A 21,252-nucleotide genomic window follows, 5' to 3' on the forward strand; every position below is an offset into this window, starting at 1 on the left:
AGCCTCGGCGAGAGGCGGCCGGGCCCACAGGTGGGGCGATGCGTGCTGGGATCAGCCATCCGTGCTGTCCCTCTGTGTAACAAAGCAGCGGTCCGCGTTACGCATACCCTAAACGAAGAAGTACTTAACTTCATTAATATCCATATATACCATAATTACACAGCTGATAATATACAAGCTGCTACAAACATCCGAAGTTCAAACATCTGGAGGCATTTGTTGTTTTCTGGTGTTAGCAGTATTATGTGGCAACATGTGACTTCTGCGGTCTTTCAGCAGTCTTGCCTCTTAATTTCTATTCTGTTTTCAGGTGAAACAAGTAGGGCCAATATTTGCTTGTTCAGAATTATTACTTCGAGGGAATGTTCCAAACACGAACAGTGTGAGTCTGCAGGGTGAGTCTGAGTTTCCCAACAGTTACTGAACTTTTCAATCATAAGGAACTGAAGTCCAAACAGTAAGTTGAGTGGCAAATAAAAATAACTTCTGAGTTAGTTCTGCACAGAATTTTTCTGTAGTCCGATATCACAGATGCTTTTGAAAAAAATGATAGTGGCCTTAAGGCTGACAAATTTATAAGACACATGCTCTGGAAATGTAAGCAGCGCTCTGCTTATTTACAGTTTGTTGGTACAATTTTAGTAATTTTATTACTAATGTTATTTAGTAATTTTAGTAATTTTACTTATCTTATTAAATTTCAGTAGAAACATCCAAAGGTCTTGATCCTGCATATATTATCTGTGCGTAAAGTCAGCACCCAACAGCTCTTCCAAAGCCCCATGGATAATAAATTTGGGTTGTTCTGAATTAGTTTCTTGGAAGATTTATCTTCACTTTAAATAAATTCTTAAATGCAGATTCTATTTAAGTACAGAAATACGGTAGCAACCTGCTTTTTATTGGTAGAAGTACTTAACTCCTATTGTGGAATAATTACAGGTTGTTACATGCAGTTCATTTCTTGATGGATTCAAAGGATCTGTGTGTTCAGACAAAAATGTTAAGGGAAGCGGTATATCATGCTCACTGTCCAAAAGATGAGGAACAAAAGTATCACATAACTGTAGCCCGTATCTTTTCTAATAGTGTTTTTTACATAAAAATCTGATCATAATGAGAAAGGCATGTCTCAAGGTAACTCCACTAGCTGGAATAATTAAATACAAGAAAATGCTTTTTTGTTGTATTAGATTAAAATAGAAATTGCATGTTCTTGTGTTGAGTAGTAAGGTTAGATTTATTTTAAAATCAAAATACTTGTGCTGCTTTCCTGTACAATAAAGGAATTTATTGCAGTTTTTATTTAAGTTCCTTTGAATGTGAATTCTTTGTCTTCATGCTATACAGTAACAGGAAGATGCTTCATTCATACCCACAGTGTTGCCTCGGCAAATAAGTCCGCAAATCTTCTGTTTGCACTGGGCAATCTCATGAAGCCTTCCAGCATTATGACCAAAGTTTCCCCAACATTGTTGCATCTCCTGTAATGTGAAAATACAAATGCATTATTTACATTAGTAAAAACAGCTTTCTGACACACACAGTGCTCCTTTGGTAACAGATCCCTGCTGCAGCTGCCTCTGGCATGTCTCTGGGGCAGACTCTTTACGCTGCATGTGGGCAAAGGAAGGCTTTTATTCCCATTTATGTGCCAGAGTAAACAACATTCTCTAGAAATCACTTATCAGATTTAAATTCCAACTAAATAGTAGATCAAGAAGTAGAAAAGAGAGGATTTAATAGGTCTTTAGGCCAGCTGTAGAAGTTCTGATTTGGTCTGTGTAACTTTCTCGTAAAAATAGAAAAAAAATCATCATGAAAGAACGGGGGATAAAGTTTCAAGGATAGCTGGTAAAAGAAACAACTGGCATTCTTTATGCTCTTATATTTTATACACAGTCTATAAAGTATAAATTGTGTGTTAAATAACTACTTATATGGATAGCAGAAGTTGTATCAATTATTTTCAGACATTTTTTCAGAAGTAAATTCCACTGGAAGACTTTCTGTCCAGCAGAGCCATCCCTACCCCGCAGTTTTGACCACATCACAAAGTATCTTGTCATGTAAATTTTTACATATTGGCTTCTAACTTAACCTCCACCACTACCACATTAACTGCCTATGGTTTATAGTTAGATATGCTTGAAGGAAGTGTAAGTGGAAATAGGTACTGCCTTTAGCTTTCCATCAAAACAGAAAAATAAAATCCTAACTTTAGTACAAACTGATTTTCCCTACAATTAAGGAATTGTAGGAAAAGCCACAATTGCTTTTCTAGAAAATAACATTTATAATAAGTATAATTTGAAGTTGAATGGCCTTTAATATAGTCAAGGTGAAATGACTAATATAATACCAGAATTAACCATAATAGAAATACCAGAATTACTCATTTACCTATTTAGGAGACATAAGTGTATCAGATGAGAATGTTAGGAATACATTTCCATATCATATCATATAATATAGCTTAAAAATACAAATCTACCACTTCCTCTTGATTAGTCTATTTAAATGTCCAGTGTAAGAAAAATACAATAACTCTAACAATGCTAATGAGTTTATGCTGGAAAAGTATTTATCTTGCTGTTACACAACTTGAAGAAACACAGAGGCTGTTTTGGAAATACTCTGTGCAACTGTTTTGAATAGCATCTATATTATCTACTTCATGTCCTCAAAATATTTGGCTATTTTTATCACCTTTCTGGAAGTTTTTATAAAGTTAGTGAGTTTTATCTTCTACATTTAGTAAAGAAATTTTAATTGTACTGTACTGTATTTTTATTTTTATGTATAATTTTTAATATTTAATATTTTCCTCCCAGGTATTATGGAAGAAGGAAGTAGTATTGCAGTATTGATGCCAAATATTGGAGAACAGGAGGCTGTACTGATTTCTGAAACAGTCATTGGCCCAACATTGCAAAACAGTGAAGATCAGAGAAAATGTAAAACTGATCCATTAATCCACGTTATCCAGAAGCTAAGCAAAATAGTCGAAAGTGAGAAATCACAAAGATGCCTTTTAATAGGGAAAAAACGTTCCCATCCCGACGCTTCTGCGCAGTCCTTTGATACAGATAATCTTTGTGAAATCCCAGCTAAAGCAATTGAGCTATCTGTTATTGCTACTAAAAAGACTGAAGAGTTACAAGCTGACTATTTTGTGACTGAATGTCTTCCACAAAGCAAAAAGAAGGTGACGTGCTACCAGTGCAGTCTATGTAAATTTCTATCACCTTCTCTCTTAACACTACAAGAACATATAAAACAACATGGGCAGAAAAACGAAGTGATACTGATGTGCTCAGAATGTCATTTTAGTTCTAAAAACCAAGAAGAACTTGAATCTCACTTCCAAAATCACCATGAGAATGAAGGTAAACGTAGCATCCAGAAAAACGTGCAGCAGTGTGTAAATGCATCAAGTTCGTTTTTGCAAGGGACAGTGGAAGGAAATGCCAAATCAGGGGCTGGAAATACAGATTGTAAAGATACCACTCAATCTAGTCACATATCTGAAATGGGTAGGAGGAAATGGTATACTTATGAGCAGTACGGCATGTACCGATGTTTAATTTGTCGGTACACCTGTGGTCAGCAACGAATGTTGAAAACACACGCTTGGAAACATGCGGGTGAAGTTAATTGCTCCTATCCTATCTTTGAGGAAGAAAATGAAACTGCCAACTTGTCAGAGACAGCTGTAACTCATACACCTCATAACATGGATACAGTTGTTCTTTCTTTGGAAAACAATGAACTAGATATCCATAGTGAACCTACTCTTCAGCTTCAGATTTGCAATTCTGAGCCACTGTCATGCAAATCACCAATAGGAACAAATGTAAAAGAGGATGAGATGATAAATCAGTCTGTAGTGCATTCTCCTACTACAGAGGAGACTGTTTCAGATACAGAACAGGATAATTTGATAACTGATAGCCTACTTTCATCAGCACAGAAAATCATTAATTGTAGCCCAAATAAAGAGGGTCACGTTAATGTAATAGTCGAGCGTTTGCCAGGTGCTGAAGAAAGTGTCTTACAAAAGTCTTTCTTGATGAACACTGACATTGAAACAGAAAAAAAATTAATCTCTGAGGAATCCCATGTTACCTCTGAAGAGCTCAATGGAGTTTATCATTCAGGTGAAATCCAAGAAGTAATAATAGGATGGAATAATACTGAGAAAAAAGACAATGAATTAAGCTCTATAAAAAATGTAACAACTGATGAAAATGCACCTCCTGTACGAAGAAGGACAAATTCAGAGTCCTTACGACTACACTCACTAGCTGCAGAAGCTCTTGTTACGATGCCTATCAGAGCTGCAGAGCTAACAAAGTCTAGCTTGAGGACTTTGACTGGGGAAGACTCTGTGGATGCAGATACAGGGCAGGGAGAGGCTGATGGCCCAGGCATGGCTCGTTCTAGAGTGGTATCCTCGCTTAAGAATCCATCAGAGGAGTTTACTGGCTTAAACCAAAGTGAATGTGCAATAGTTGAGATACAGAAAGAAAGGCCAGAGTTATCAGAAGCACCAATTAAAATGGGCATCAGTATGTCTCTACTCACTGTCATTGAAAAACTGAAGGAAAGGACAGATCAAAATGCTTCTGATGATGATATTTTGAAAGAATTACAAGACAACGCACAATGCCAAAATGCAAACGATGCAAATATTCCAGGAAGTAACCTAGTAGAATATATACCTAATGTAGACCGACCCTACCGCTGTCGCCTCTGCCACTACAGCAGTGGTAATAAGGGCTACATAAAACAACATTTGAGAGTCCATCGTCAGAGGCAGCCCTATCAGTGTCCTATCTGTGAACACATTGCTGACAATAGTAAGGATTTAGAGAGCCACATGATCAACCACTGCAAAACAAGAATGTATCAGTGCAAGCAATGTGAAGAATCTTTTCATTATAAGGTAAAGTTATTTCCTGAGTTTGTCTATAATAGCTAAATAACCTGTTTTCCTGCTTTTTTATAACTGTTGATCCTGCTTTATATCTACATTCATTCTGACATCCTGGCTTCATTTTCATTACAATTGGAGATTATTGCCAGCAGTACTTTCCAGATACACCATTCAGCTATAATTACTTTGCCTTACCCACTGAAAAAAACTATCTTCTTCATGTAAGTTATTTTCATGAGAACCATCTAATGGACATCTTAATATCCTGTTGTTCTGCTAACCTGTACCAGCTAAAGAAGTGGAAGCTTCAGAGAACTTAATAGCTGAAACTTTAAAAGAATGCTCAAACATTCAGGCTAGTTGGAAGTGTGAGCAAAAGTAACAGTAACTGGTGATAATGAGAGAAACTGTGAAACAAATTATTTTCTTTCTTCCTCTGTTGTTGTTTGGAGCTTGATGTTCTGTAGAACTGAGATCTGAAATATAACATGCCAGAGCAGAATACTGTATTATGTCAGTATGAAGCATTAGTGCTGGTACGTGTGTTCCTTTACAGTCAGTTCAGTAATTAGGAACATAGAATAAATAGCAACAGAATATAATCTTAAAACTGAAACTACTGTAGGCAATGGTAGTGCAAATTTTCCCCTATTTCCTGTTGTCTAGTCCTAATTTACAAAAAAAAAAACGTAGAGATTGGGTAGAAAAAGGCTGCCCCTCCTTCTCCCCAGGCAAGTAGAAACTACGGTAACATATTCTTAAGTCAATAGGCAATAAGAAAATTGAGCCTATTTTCACAAAAGCCATCCTCTAGCCTCTTAATCTCATATTGCTTTTGGAGTATAATAATTCTGGAGGAATAACTGTTTGCCACTTCTATATGAGAATGGAGGAAGAAGGACAGAAGGGAAAAGAAAAAGCTTGAAAGAAAAAAAGTCAACACATTGTCGTATATCTGCGCATGAAATGAATATTGATATTTTTCTAGTGAACAGATTTTATAAAAAATAACACAAATCACACAGTCATCTCAGTTACTTTCACCAATCCTTTATGTTATTAATTGATTGATGTATTTTGCTTTTATTTCTAGTAAAACTAACCGAGGGACAATCTGCGTATACATTAATGTGCATATTATAACAGTTGTCATTAAAACTTGAGTAACAATGTGTAAATCACTGCAGTGTCTGAAGTAACCAGTGAATGTTTGTAGTGTATATTTAAACATGGGAAATTCTTTTTTCAGAGCCAACTGCGAAATCATGAGAGAGAGCAACATGGTCTTCCAGATATCTTTTCAACATCCACGTCTAACAAACTAATAGTTTCCAGTGAAGTAGATGAAAGAGAAGGTACTGCTTATATTGTCACTTAAAATTATAAAAAGTTGTCTGTAAAATTGCTTGTTTGCTTTTCTTGTAGGCTTACTGTTTTTAAGATCTCCTTTTGGGCCAAAATGTTTTCATGTCTATTCCTAACCTAAATGCATGTAAATTTGCAAACTTACCATAAATTATCCATTTTGAGATCTCTTACAGACATTTGTTAGTAGGCAGAACATTTTTTGCATGTGTGATTAGATCCCATATTTCTTCTTTTTGCAAAAACGATTAAAATACTTAACAGATAACTGATATGGAATATTACTCTATTTTAAGAAAAAAAACTTTTTTTTCCTTTCTTCAACAGCTACAATATTTGTCAAATAGCCTGAAGTATACAGAGGCAGCCTTTTTTTAAACTCACTATGATAACATAGTTTGATATCAGCATATATATACAGCACTGTCCACTCTGTGATTAGAAATTTCTCTTTAAAATTATGAAATATCCAAAGTTTATTTTAGCTCTAGAGAAGCAAATGTAAGGCATTTGAAAAATTATCTGTAGTTGTTACCAGGGTAACAATAGGGCATTTTCTGAATGTTTTGTTAACTGTGTAATTTAATCATGTTTTTCTTCTGAAGAAAATCCAAACACACGTGATGTGTAAAGATAGTGAGATGGGGGAAAACAGCCAATATTTGAAGTTTAGGGAAGATGTAGTTTTAAAATCATTGAGTATCCTGTGATCTTAAAATCATTTGAGTATCTAGGAGGACCAATATTTAATATTATATTTTCAGCGCATCCTCTCCTCTGGTGAGTTGAAGTTCCTGAAAATAATTACAACACTTCTTTAGGCAACACACTAATTTTTAGTGCTTGGCAATTTTAGAGCACTGTGGGAAAACACCAGTAATTATATCACCTCTCAACAACTGTGAGCCAAAACATTCCACATTTTGTGTACATAGCTCTTTTCTGTCCTACCTATGGTCTCTATTTAGATAGCAAAATGCATATTGTAATAGTACATAGAGTGCAGTCGGAAACTCTGGATTCTATTCTCACCTTGCTGACATTAGCACAGACACTTGAGAAAAAAGGTACTAGCCAGCATGAGTCAAGTTGGATGGCTTGAACAACTAGTAATTTGTCCAAAGCAATATGGTACACATCAGAATAAAGTGAGATCCGTAACTCTTGACTTGCATTCTGTTAGCTCACGCTGCGTGTTTTTTCTGGCTTCCACTGTACAAGTTAGAAAATAAAGACGGCTAGTTGCTTTTGAAGATAGTACATTTTATAAAGGTGTTGTTAAATTTTATATCCTTTGTAACTTAACTTCCATGAAAGAGGACCGACCCTCTGTTCATGAAAACGTCCTGCTTTTAATTACTTTAGGGATTTTTAAAATACATATTTTTGCTCATTACTGTCTTATAAAAGTGCTACATCCAAGCACTTTAATTGATTGTTTACCCCACTTGAAATTTAGTAATGTAATTTGAATGAAAACAGTTCTCCTTTTAAAGTTGTATTAACTCATACTTTGGAATGTCTAAATTATTTGAGAACCAATTTATAATCAAATTGCAACACCACTGCAGTACAGCAATCTCTTGTCAAACAGATGTCATCCCTATAAAGCAACACAAAACAAAGAAGTTTATGGCATAGCAGCTGTTTATGTGAAAGATGCCTGAGCTGGAACAGTTTCATTTCTTGTTTATGAAATAGTTAGTCCTAAAAATCTCTTTATTCATCATGGTTGTACAATAAATTAAAAGGGAGCATGGTGACACTGGATATGATTGGATTGTAAATGTCTAATAATGAAGGAATAGGGTAATAAGCAGAATTACAGGAACACCTGTTACTGTAGCAACAGTAGAGACCTGTGGTTTCCATGTTCACTTTCAAGAGACCTGATGTCCTCAACCCAGAAAGCAAGAAAGCCCTTACAACCTCAAGAAATGAGCCATCAGAGGAGGCAGGGGACAGCACTGCTGCTTCATTTCAGCTAGAGATTATATGGTGTATTATAATTTATGGGCATTTTGTTGGAGGGATAAAATTAAAGTACTGATTGGTATAAATAATTGCTCCTAAGTATGTGCTACTGCGTGGTTAGCCCCTTATAACTATGCACTAGATAATATGTTTGCATAACACTTTAAAAATCTCATTAGGTACTGTTTGCTTTAAGCTTACTGCCCAATAAAATACCAAATTCATAACAGAAAATACATTTAGAAGCTGTTTTTCTAAAGTTTCAGCATTAAAGATGGAAAATCCATGCAAGTAAGCATGCAGTAGCCCAACCTTCATAAAACTCCCTCTCTACAGTAGATCTGCAGTCCAGTGTCTTTGTGTTCCTCAGAGCTCTGCATAAATGTACATTAATGAAAGAATAACTGCAGTCTCCAAGGGTAAAATTAAGAATGTTTTGATAATTTGCATTAAATATTTTTTAAGCAGCAATAAATTTTTAAAAGCTGTATGAGAGTATAGTAGAAAAATATATTTTGCTTTAAGAACATTAATGTTGAATTGCAAAGAGTGCACACTAAGTATTACTTCCATAGTATTTTATTTAAATGCCAGGTGAGTGAGCAATTTGACATGTTAAATTCAAAGTAAAAAGTAAAAAGTATTTTTATTTATCTTTATACATGCAGGATTATTAAATTTTGTTTCAAACTATTCGTGCATTCTGATTGCTATTTCTTTTATATGACATACTATGAAATAATTCAGAATAACTCTCTGTCTGTATTCCCTACATAATGATTTCGGATGTTGAACCAAAAATGCTAATTTTTTTAGTAGCTCTTCACAATACAAAGTGATGGTTTGTGCTGGAGATGTTTTTCATAGGAGCATGAAGAGTTATGGAAGTTCTTGCAAGATACGAGCTTTACTTTGTCTCCCGTACTTTACACAATGAACCGTATATTTATTTTGGTCCTGGGGTGTACTTTAAAGTACCCGTCAGAGAAACTCTCCAGGGATTTGTATCAATTCCTTCAAAGCTTCTGTACATAACTGAGATTAATGACTTAACTGTTCACTCAGCTAATAGGAATTTGTATGAAGATGAAGTGAACTTGAACAACTTACTTGCAACTGGAAAAGCAGAATTCTAGAACTTAGGTTACTGTACAGGTTAGATGCTGAAAGGAAGCCGTTAGATGTTAATTTGATACTTCTTTTGACAGTAGTGCTGATTTAAACAGCTCCAATCTGTTGTTCCTTTGTATTTCTGCTATTATCTCATTTGAGGAGTGTGTGAAGGCTGCACGATTGGCTGGAGTGGGAAGAAGACCCATATAAAAGTACCATCCCTCCTCCTAAACGTTAATATTTCAGCCTAGATAAGTTACATTATTCAGTGAGGGGGCAGGAATAGGACTGGTAAAGTCTACAAAGTCATGTCCCAGAAATATTCAAACTGTGCACTTGCGGGCACACATTTTCCTGTCTTAAATTAGTCATTAGCCTTTTTCTCTGAAACCATTAATTTTTCAAGAGTCTCTTTCGTTATGGAAGAAAAAATGATTTTTATTGCAATTGCTTTTCAGTAATTTGGAGAAGTTCCAAATTTTTTTTTAATACATCTGGTCAATATCTTTTTTTTTAAGTCATCTCAGATCCTTCTAAAAATGGAGGATAAAAAGAGTCTGAGTGCTTCATGAGACCTTTTGCTTGTCTTTCCATACTTGCCAGTTAGAAACTTATCTTTTATCAGTGCCCATCTTTTTTTCTTCATTTGATTCATTCTCTCACATTTTTTCAACTTTTGCTGTAACCCAGGATTTTGAGCCCACTGGAGGAAGAAAAGAAGTGTTCATAGAAGGAAGAATGTGTCTTCCTTAAACGTTAAGAATTCTAGTAAATGGTAGGGCAAATGCAGAACAGCATGGTAAACAAAATACACCTGTATTTTCTCTATGTCCATTGCCAGTTTGCTCCAGTAAAGTATTACCTTTAAAGTTAATTCATGTTTCATAATTTTCAGCTGTGCTGAAATTATCATCTGAGAACTTCATACAATGCTGGTGGCAAATGTTTAAAATTTTGTATTTTTTTAATGTAGGAAGTAAGTCTTCAGTTCAGAAACTGTATAGATGTGATGTGTGTGACTACACCAGCACAACGTATGTTGGCGTACGAAATCACAGACGAATTCATAACTCTGATAAGCCATACAGGTAAGAGTCTCAGTTATTGCTAAATAATACTAGGCTCATAGACTGCTTATTTTAACTGAATAGATTACTGTATTGCCCATAGAATTTCAAAGATACTGTTGAAGAATGTCAGTGCAGTAATTTTACTGCAGTTTTGAAGGAGCCACACTTACTGTTTGACTCAAACTAGGTAATTGAGATTTGCTGTAATCTCCAGGATGTTATGTGAACAGCTTGTTTTCAGTTTGAAGCATCCAGATATGCAAAGGGAAGGGAATACCTTGTAATATTGAACTTTGGCCTCTAGTAATAATATATATTTAGGAAAGTCCTTTAACGCTTTATTTTGGATTTACCGTCTTGCAAAATGTTCTCCATTGCCATTAAGGCAAACAGATACACACTTCTTTTTGAAGGAGGTAGGAGTTAAGGTGTGTTCATAATGTATTGGCTTATTCCGTTTGGAAGAGTTCTGCCTATTGTCCTGTTCTCAGCCCCCTTTTTTACAGGTTTCAAACAGTTCTAATGCATTTAGGATCAGATAAAGCTTTTCTATAAAGGATGTTACATGGATATATGTAGAAACTTTGATATCCAAAACTGGCTGTAATACTGTATAGTTCAGCTCCTCAGCAGAAAAAATAAAGCATAGTGCATAAATTCCTGCAATTTAAATCTGCTTATTTGCTGCGGATCTCTGTCCCTCTCTAGTGGCTAGAAAATAGATATGAGTTAATACAATGCTTATCTTTTTAGCACAAATTCGGAAACATCTTAACACCTGAAAATGCTGAGCTCAGTGAGGGCCTTTCTTTTTTGGCTAAATTATAAAACAGAGGACATTTTATTTTGATTTGTGCATTATAATAATATCCAATATCACTGGCAAAAATTTGCAAGATGTTTGCTCAGATAACAAGTGTGGAATACAAACAGATTTGTGTTTTTCTCAGAATCTTCCCTATTGCATTATTTGTTACTTGGTGGGGTTGGAACAACTGATCTGTAGTGTCTTACTAACCTCTGAGTTAGAGCTAGCTAGCCTATTTGATCAAGGAACCACAGAAATTTTTCTATTGGTGATATAGACTGCTGTATACTACATTTAAGCCTACTGATCCAGCTTGCTTTTCTTATTATTTTTGCACAAGCCCTTTAGATACATTTGCAGACCTGGTGGGATACTGAAGCCATAGCCTAAAAACTGTAAAGATCCAGTAGTCGTGGTATTTCTCATTTTAAAACATGTATTCCTTAAGCCTTTGATAGTGCCAGATAGCAACCTAACTACATTGCAGCTATTTTTATGCCCACACAAATACTTTATTACTTATTTAACAAAAAATGCTGGAAATTAAACTGTTGATATAGCTTCTAATGATACATTTTAGAGATTTGATACCTCCTGGATTTTAATACTGCAAAATTAAATCCTTTCAATAATAAAATGAGAATTTCAAGCTAAATGTCCTGCAGTCTCAATCTTTTTCACCCTGTAAACCAAATTTAGTAATGACTGGACATTTTACCATTTGAAAATAGAAACAACTGAAATCCTGATAAATATGCAAAATTTTAGCTAATCCCGATGACTTCCATTAGATCTATTTTAATGTTTTATATAGGAAGCTAATGTAGCAATATATTGATATTTATGCATAGCTTAGTACTTTGTGAAGGACTCTGGGATCCAAATCCAGGAGTCCTGATCCAGATCTGAACTGTTTTATGTATTATTTTTGTGAAAAGATCCCATGACAACAGTCAAAAAATAAAATCTGAGCGTGATGAGACACACTTTGTCTTAGGACACTTTATTCTAAATGTGTTGATCTAGTCCATGGCTTTTACTTCAGTTATAATGCTCTGAAACTTAGAGGTTTTATTACTTAATAGGAGTTTGACTTTTATAATGTCATGAGAAATGTCTATTATTTCACAAAGTAGAACACGTGTTCTTAAGAGACAATCCTTACTCCTGAGTGCACTGTCTCCCTATAGTTGTTATGGTCATATTCTGCTTTTGCATAACACAGCCAAGCAACTTACATCATGGCTGCTTCAAGAGCATCCATTACAGATCATAATGCTTGTCAGCTTCAGAAAAGGCCCACAAGGTGGATGTGAGGACAGAACATGATCTGTATGCATAGTGATTCTAGCTCTAAGCCGGAGACTTTTGGGGATTGCAAAAGGTTCTTATGGTCCAAAAATTAAAAGTTAAATGTCATCACTTAGACTTCTGTAAATGTTGTTAGCCTTTAATTGCACTCTTTCCAGATACCTTTGCTTTCTCATAGATTTTATTGCTGGAATAATGCTAGCAGTTAATTGTCAGATTGTTGTTGTCTCTTTAGATGTCGAGTATGTGACTTCGCCACCACAAATATGAATAGCTTGAAATGCCATATGAGGCGTCACCCCCAGGAGCATCAGGCAGTGCAGCTAATGGAACAGTACAAGTATGTAACAGTTTGGATTTAGCAAAAAGCTGTGATAGTAGTCATTTTGTATTCAAGATATAAGGCAGAGTTCAGATTATATTCTTTTCCCTTCTACATGTGTTCCTTGTTCCAGTGACTTTTTTTTGTTTGTTTGTTTTGTTTGTTTTTTTTTGAAAGAAGGAAGGAAAGAGATTTGATGGGGGACATCCCTCTTTCTTTCCAAAATGGCGTAGTTGCATATAAACGGCTTATTGCAAGAGGTTTCTTGACTGCATTACCTACCAAAGCATGCTCAGAATTGTTTGGGAGAACGCATGTGCCAAAATCACTCCTAACAATTATAAATTGTTACATTCCAGTGCCCGTGAATGTTTTCTGGCTTTGTTTAATATCCTGCTCTAGGCACAACCCTGGTAAGAGTCCAGATTTGAATCACACTGCCCTAAATAAAAGTAATACGAGTTGTTATTACATTACCCATAATATCATTTCATTTAATATACGTCATATTCTAGATAATGATCATGAAGTTTAGAGCATCAGACTAAAAGTTGTTGAGTTTCTGCCTTTGATGATGTATGCTAAAGCAGTCAGCAGCATTTAGCTCATGCTCTCAGCAAAGTAAATCTGGTAGTAAATATGCTGTTTAAATTAATGCACTTTAAAAAAAAAAGACTAATTAAAAGGGGTTAAAAACACTGAACTGTTGCTTCATTCACCATGTATCAACCTATGAAGCCCAGTTGTACAAGTTGTGCAGAAAAAATTACATAACATCACGTAATAAAACACCAGCAGAATACATATGCATATAGAATTGATTCAACGTTATTTTTTTGAAGTTTGTGTTTTGCAAAATCTCATTTTGGCCCAATGTTATCCATAAGTGAACAAGGTCTGCCTTTTATCTTACTTTTAATGGTGGTGTTGTTTTGAAAAAGCGTTATCAGAAATACTAAGATTTTAGATCTGAAGGTGAAGTTGTCTGTTTTTGAAAGCATCTGTTTTATTAACAAGGCTTCAAATTAGAAGGAAAAGGGAAAAATAGTATGTGTGTTCTAAATCAAGTAATAGAGACAAGTTGGGCTAGAAGGACGTGCCTGGTGTTCCTCAGCAGGACAGAATTATCTTCCTACATAAAAGTGGCAATGGAGTGATGCCATCTAGTATCAGCCCTCTCCTTCACACTGAAAGAACCAGTTTATCATCTCAGAAACACTTGCAAAAAATGCTTCCTCTGTTGTATGTTCATGTGTGGAAAAAGTCCTGTGGGATTTGTTAGGTTTTTTGTGTAAGTGTGCAATATATATCGCTACACAAACATTATTTACTTTTCAAGGTCTTTCAGCTGTTCTGCACAGGAGGAAGAAACATTTTTTGTTCTGTCTTGACTCCTGTTATGTATTTATCTGATTGCCATTAATAGTCTGAATTTGCAGCTGCTTTTAGAAAGAGAGATTGGATTATTGAGAAAAAGAAAGATGTACAGAATTTTTACCCACATTAAGCATTCGTAGTTCTGTTTAATTTACTGAAGTGTATGCTGAAATCTTGTTCCTAATCTAAGTAATTGGAATTGTATACATAAAGTCCTTGCATCCAAAAAGTGTAAATTAAATTTAAGAGAAGCAAAAAAATACAACTAAAATTTGCAAAGTATTTCTCAAACTGTCGTTCCTCAAAAGATAAATACAGTTGAATAACTATGATTTTTTAGGATGTTATTTTTTCTGAATTTTATGTATACAATTCAAATTGAGTTGAAGAACAAGACAGCATACCTTATAGGACATTGTTTTATAGGGAGATAGAAAATTTGTGGTACCTCAACCTGATAGACCTCTTTATGGACAGAACTGTCATGTGTATGAGTTTCAGTCTGGAAATAGATTGCAGAACCTGACTGGATGCTGCCCAGGGAACCTGCTCTAGCTTATCCTGCTTGAACAGCTGGATGGAGCTGGATATTCCCAAGGGGTGCCTTCTAACTTCTGCAATTCTGTGATCCTCAAATAAACTAATACATGCTGCACCAAGAAAGGTTTTATCAATTCTATTTAAATTAGCAGTGCTAATTATTACAATTTCTGCTTGATTCAGAACAGTGAGCTTTCTCTGCCATTATCTGCCTGCCAGCTGCCATACAGACATACTCCATGTTTCTGCAATCATTAGAACTATTTCATTTTTGCAGTACTTAAACAGATTTAACAGGCCAAATAGGTAAGATTTCAGTTAAATTGTTTAAGAAGTCTAAAAAGCCAATCTTAAATTCTCAGACTCTATAAATTACATTGTAGAATGAAATTTTGCAAACTTATTTCGCCTAGTTATGAGGATTGACGTGCATCTTGCTGCTTCCTAACCCTTTTGGGAGGAAAAAAATGAATTACTATTATAGTAAAGGTTAACTTTTAAATGCATCTCTTCTCCACTTCTTTTCCTTAGGTGTTCTCTCTGTGGATATGTATGTAGCCATCCTCCTTCCCTGAAGTCCCACATGTGGAAACATGCAAGTGACCAAAATTATAACTACGAACAAGTCAACAAGGCTATTAATGATGCAATTTCACAAAGCAGCAGGTATGTCAAGTCTGCTTTCAAATCTATTATCTAGACCTCTTAAATGATCCAATTCTGATCCAAAGTAAAATTCCCATCAAAAAACAACCACTGTACATTTTGATAGTTGTTTTGGTTTTTATTATTTTCTCAGGTTTCAAGGACAGCTTCCTGACAAAACCTTATTAGAAGGCACAGAAGAAAGTACAGTATCTATTCTAGGAAGTTCAGACAACCTGGTGTCTTTTACAGAGTCTATTAACCAGACTAATAATGAAATTTCAGGTTCTGATGAAAATGAAAAGCCTAATTTGATGAATACCTCATGCAGTTTAGAAAAGAACTCCACTCTACCCCATCTTGGCACAGAATACTGTGTTCTTCTCTTCTGCTGCTGCATTTGTGGTTTTGAGTCTACCAACAAAGAAAATCTGCTGGGTCACATGAAAGAACATGAGGGTGAAATAATAAATATTATCCTAAATAAGGACCACAGCACAAATCAGAACACAATCTAGGTAAAGTAGTAAGTTGAAGAGGGGGTTTCCTAGAGTAAATATTTACTTTCTTTGCTAATTTTGCCTGAGAAACTAAAAAGAAGAATTGCAAACAAAACTTGATGATTTCCCATCCTAAGTCCTTGTTTCACTAAGAATATAAAATTTTAACCAGGGATTGATGAATCATTTTAGAGATAAATACTGGGAGCAGGGAAGAGAACAACCCACATTAACCTGTTCTCTACATGGTGCCAAGAATGCAGGATTGTTGCTTTTTTTTCCTTTCGTTGACAGGTACTAGTCAGTAATAATGCATTAGTACAGTGTGTTAAAACCCAAAGATATGAAAGCTTTATATCATCTGAAAAGCTTTGGTGTTTTCCATATATTTAGGCAAATAACTTTTTACTCTCTTTTTTGAAACTGGCAACACACCAGATAGAAATTCACAATATGATCTCATCTAACTCAGCCTGGATTCCGGAAGGTAGAGAGGGGAGGTGGGTGAGGACATGTGTGTGCTTGCACATACGCCTAGGCATTTCTTTTTCCCAATCTATTTTTAAAGCTTTACAAACTCCAAGCTGTGTTTCAAAAAAGAGTGGTATCCTATCTGTTGATTTAGAGCACCAGGAGCTGAGTAGCCTAGAAGCATTTTGCTAGTAACTATTTCTCCAATTGGATCCTAATAGAATATATCTTTTTAATTGATTGTGTGTAAGAGATTCTTTATAATAATGACCTGCTGTATCTTAAGGGCTTTATTAACACATTCAGCAGAACTATTTAAAAAAAAAAAAACAATTTAAAAACAAACAAAAGGCAACACCAAGCATCTCATATGTCACTTGTAACTTGCAGTGATTACTTTGCAGTACATATGAGGACTGTTTTCTAAAGAGATCAAGGTGTTAACAATAATTGCTACAAGGAGATTTTCAAACCTACGTAGATCCCAAGGATGTAGATGAGCATGAGCTGGGATTTTGAGTAATGCCTACATGCTTTGGAGTTCTTTCAAAATCCCACTGGCTGTCTAAATTTCTCATTTGTGTGGCAGAGTTGTCACTGTAGAAATAGTTCATAGAAAGATAATCTTCCTACAGAAAGTTATATTTCAAAAAATGAACAATATTTTAAGCAAAATAATCAAGAACAGTCAGTTGTAGAACAAATTCTGCTAGTTTATAAATATGAATTTATACAGAGAATTGAGGATTACTTTGTTTTCTACAGAACACATGGAAGTCTCTCCCTTTTTTTTCCCCCCCCTGCTAACAGCAGTCTGCAGTAGATGTTCATCTACATGTCAGTTGGGATCAGGCTAATTACCAGGCAACTTTTTGAGGTTGTGTATGAAGTTGGCTACCTAAATTGTTTGGGATATACATTTCAATTGAATGAAATAGTAGCACTTCTGAATAAGCCCTTTCATAACATGATTTAAACTTTCTAGTGTGGCTATTTATTTCTGCTTTTAAAGAATGGCATTAGCAGATAAGCATGCCTAGTTCCTGACATGGGAATGCAGTTACCTGATTTTTTTTATTAGCTTATTACTTAAAAATGACTTGCTCTTAGAAAAATAGCATTTTATTTCCCATTTATGCATTTCTGCTAGCAGAAAATAAGCTACAACAGTGAATCCAAGAAGGTACAGTTCGTACATACGTATGTAGCATACAGTCTGCTGTGCACTGCTGACTGAAAGTGGCAAAGAGGAGAAGAAAAAAACAAGTCTGGTTACAACTTTACGATATAGCATGAAATCTAAATGCAAGGGCAAAAGGTATGAAGATTCCAGCTACGTTTTGTGGTTTTTGTTTCTAAGTGATTTCCTTAACTTGTTTTTTGGATTAAATATATATTACTTTGTTTATAAATTAGATATCAGAAAGTATATATTTTACTTTAAAATTGGTCATGATAAAACATCAAAGCATTTTTATAAGGTATTTGAAATAATTTAAATACAAATGTGAAGCAAGTACTATTTTATGTTAAAAGTTATATTTCAGATTTCTACAAAAGGATTTTACATTTGAAAAACATGATTTATTCACATCACATCAAAATGAATTAGAGATAGTTAAACTCTACCAGTCAATGTGCACAGAAACCATAGTTTGCCACATTCTTATTTTTGCATAAATGGATAGTTGTATAAGGTTGCTCTGCTAGTGAGAGAGAAAAGGTGAAAAATTTGTATTCACAAACTAAGAAGAGAAGCAAGTCGCTTCGAAGTTAACAGTCTGGGTCTATGTTCAGGCCAGGCTTGCAGCAGTAAGTATAATGCTCCAAGACTCCTTGTAATGGAATTAGGAACCAAAACATATCTATTTACAATTGCTCTTTGCAGTCTTGTTGCTTTTTTTCTGCTAAACCATGGGTTACTGCACAATAGTATCAAGCTAGTTGCCTCTAAAAGCCGCTATCAATCTACCAATTGCCAACAAGTTATTCTTTCCTGGAAACACAGAAGCATTTCTAACTGTCTCCGTGCTGCTTGCTGTTAGTTACCCACTCTCAGTTCCCATGGCCTTTATCAGAAGTTCTGCATGTGAAGTAATTATAGGCTTAGTTTTTGAAAGCAAAGTATTTCTCAGGTTATCTGCTTTAGAAAGCATATGGTTGGCTTGGCTGCATGTTATATAAGGGTTTTTCAAGCACATTTCAAAGTCACTAACACTGCAGTCTTCCCCTTTTTTTAAGCTTTTAAAATATTTTTTGGATCTTCTGTCACAGCGCTATCAGCTGATCAGCTTTTCTCTTCCTGTTTGTTTTAATTAGAACTGTGACTTATAGCTTTGATTTTAAATGCCTGTACTTCTACTAATGAGAAAACTTCATTCATACTAGGCTATAATGATAAATAGGCTCATATTTCACCTTTCAGATTTATGCTTGGCCTGGAGAAATGGGATTCAGTCAGAATTATTGTATTTTCCTCTTTCAGAAGCACTTATTTAATCATTTTTTAAAATGTACAGTTGGTGCTCAAAGTAACATTTGTTAAGATATATTTAATAGAAATTTACATTTGCATTTGATATTCATGGACATGGGTACATGTATTTTTTTAAGAAAAGATATTGTAACACTATGGCACTGCTTTTATAGCCAAAGTATAAAAAAAAAATTACGAAACTGACATGTAAAGACTGCAGTTAATGCTGATACTGTATCTTATTCAATAGGATGACTTCTGTTTTATGAAATTATCCAGCACATTAAGCTGCATGCCTTAAGCTCTCTCTAGGATTGTGTTCCTGATAGATGACTGTTTGGAACTATGAAGCAAAGTCTGTAGTACTACTTTAACTACCTTCTGAAATACTGTACAATGTTAGAATAATTTATTTTGCTTTACAGGAGTTTGTCACGTATTGACTTTAATATTGTATTTTGGTAATAAACTTTTTTTGTTAAACACTTTAGTCATTTTTATTAGACCTGCATGAAATACTGCTATATTGAAAAGTGATCACTGAACCAATGTTTAGAGAGATGGGAATGGGTTTAATCAAAAAGTATTTGAAATACTTTTATTACCATTTCACACTAGTGAGTCAAGATAGTAGAGTTAATATGTTGAAAGAGTTAATAATACTGATGATAGAGTTAATACTGTTAACAAGTTTTGTAAAAGTAACAGTGGTGATGAAACATGAGACTACTGAAACAAGTCACAATGTGGGGGAGCCTGCATGCAGTTATGGAGCGACACTGAAGGACAGAACTGTACCTTCAAATTTCATAATGCAGCTAGTGGGAGTCTTATCCCAACTTTAAATGGAGTGAAAGCCTTATACTGTGTTTTTTTTCAGGTAAGTGATAGACTTGTGCTTATCCATCACATAAGCTAAGTTTTGCAACTTAATTTTAATTACAGTGTATTTCTTGGCCTTGCAGATTTTCCTCCCATCTCCAAAAAACAAACAAATCAAACCAAGTCTGCTGCTGCTGGCCAAGGAGACAAAGTCTCACTTGAGTCCGCACTACTGGTGTTGTCATGGCTTACACTGACATAAACAGGACATTTTACTTCTTTTTTCGCTACTCTTATGGCCCTGCACCAGTTACAATTAAAAAAACAAACAAAAACAACAAACAAACTGCAAACCAGTTTAGATGCTACACTACAGAATGCTTTTTTGTGTTTTCTTTAATGTAAAACCTGGAGGAAAAAAGTCATGGAACCCAGGCACCACCTATTCACCATATTCCCTTCAGCTTAGCAAAACAGAACAGCCCCAGCAGAATATATTTTACCCCCACAAATATCCTGGTCTTGTGATTTTGCTGGTACCCTTCTCTGCTGTGCATACATACTCCCACACCTTCCCTCTACTTGTGCCAGCCCAGGGCAGCTGCTCACAGAGATGGATCAGGGCACACAGCTTGCTTGGACAGAGAATCTAGTGACTGCAGTACTGCTGGGAATTGGGAAGAAAATGAGTTAGAAGCCCTGCCATTCCACTGGGAAGGGAATCACAACAACGCAGCAATGTCCCATAGCTTTGGAAGGTAACTTATAGCGAGAATTAACTGCTTAAAAGGTAATGCAATATGCTGCTCTTTACAAAAATACACATAACCATTTGTTTGATTCATATACAATATGTTAATTTTAGCAAACACCTGACTTGCATGACAAGGCTGTAGTTCTGATGCTGTTAGTAATACAGTAAGCCTAATGCCTGTAATTCTTCAGTTTCAGTGTATGTCTAATCAGTTTTAAACTGACTCGTAGTAGAAGTTTTTGACTAATTGGGGATCTTAATCAGAATAATTAAGAGAAAACAGATATTTCACTTCTTTTAAAAACTAATTACAAAACATAGGAAGTGTGCAAAGTGTGATCCATAAAATCTTCCTGACTTTGCATGTTCTAAGATGTTGGTCCAACAGCTCTGAATCACCAGAGTGCTTACAGTTTGCTTTTCCCTGAATTTCTGCCTGTTTCAAACACTGGTGGAACCAGTGGATTGTGGAACCAAAAAGCAAGTATTGCTGGACTGCAACATGGTGATGGAAAAGCACCTGAACGTTGTGCTGAAGAAGTAAATTCTACTTCAGCCCATATCACAATGTTTGCGTGGATTTGGGGAAAATCTGCTTTGTGTGATTGGATGCGGGAGTCAGCATTTGGATAAGATTTTAGGGGGAACTTTCTGCTATGACAAAAAGCTTTAAAGGCACTGCAATAAAGAAGCACGGGTTGCACTTATTGTGTCGGAACACTTATTTTGGGGGTGGGTTTGTAACTAACTGGGCGCTGCCGCGCT

At 35.3% G+C, this 21,252-nt stretch overlaps 1 protein-coding gene across 3 annotated transcripts; it reads left to right on the forward strand.

The window, feature by feature from the left end:
- The first annotated feature begins 72 nt into the window (after positions 1-72).
- On the forward strand, positions 73-18,679 carry ZNF507 (zinc finger protein 507). Of its 3 annotated transcripts, none has more exons than XM_010717765.3 (7): positions 77-457; positions 2,835-4,948; positions 6,189-6,294; positions 10,365-10,479; positions 12,816-12,920; positions 15,351-15,485; positions 15,619-18,679. In XM_010717765.3, the coding sequence occupies exons 2-7, from the start codon at positions 2,840-2,842 to the stop codon at positions 15,980-15,982; spliced, it is 2,934 nt and encodes a 977-aa protein (XP_010716067.1). In that variant the 5' UTR covers positions 77-457; positions 2,835-2,839; the 3' UTR covers positions 15,983-18,679. The 3 variants fall into 3 exon arrangements, with proteins under 3 accessions (XP_010716069.1, XP_010716067.1, XP_010716066.1); XM_010717764.3 differs by having other exon boundaries at positions 78-395; XM_010717767.3 differs by lacking the exon at positions 12,816-12,920 and having other exon boundaries at positions 73-395.
- Positions 18,680-21,252: the final 2,573 nt, after the last annotated feature.

Source organism: Meleagris gallopavo, chromosome 13 (genome assembly GCF_000146605.3).
Source record: "Meleagris gallopavo isolate NT-WF06-2002-E0010 breed Aviagen turkey brand Nicholas breeding stock chromosome 13, Turkey_5.1, whole genome shotgun sequence".
Classification (NCBI taxonomy): Eukaryota; Metazoa; Chordata; class Aves; order Galliformes; family Phasianidae; genus Meleagris; species Meleagris gallopavo.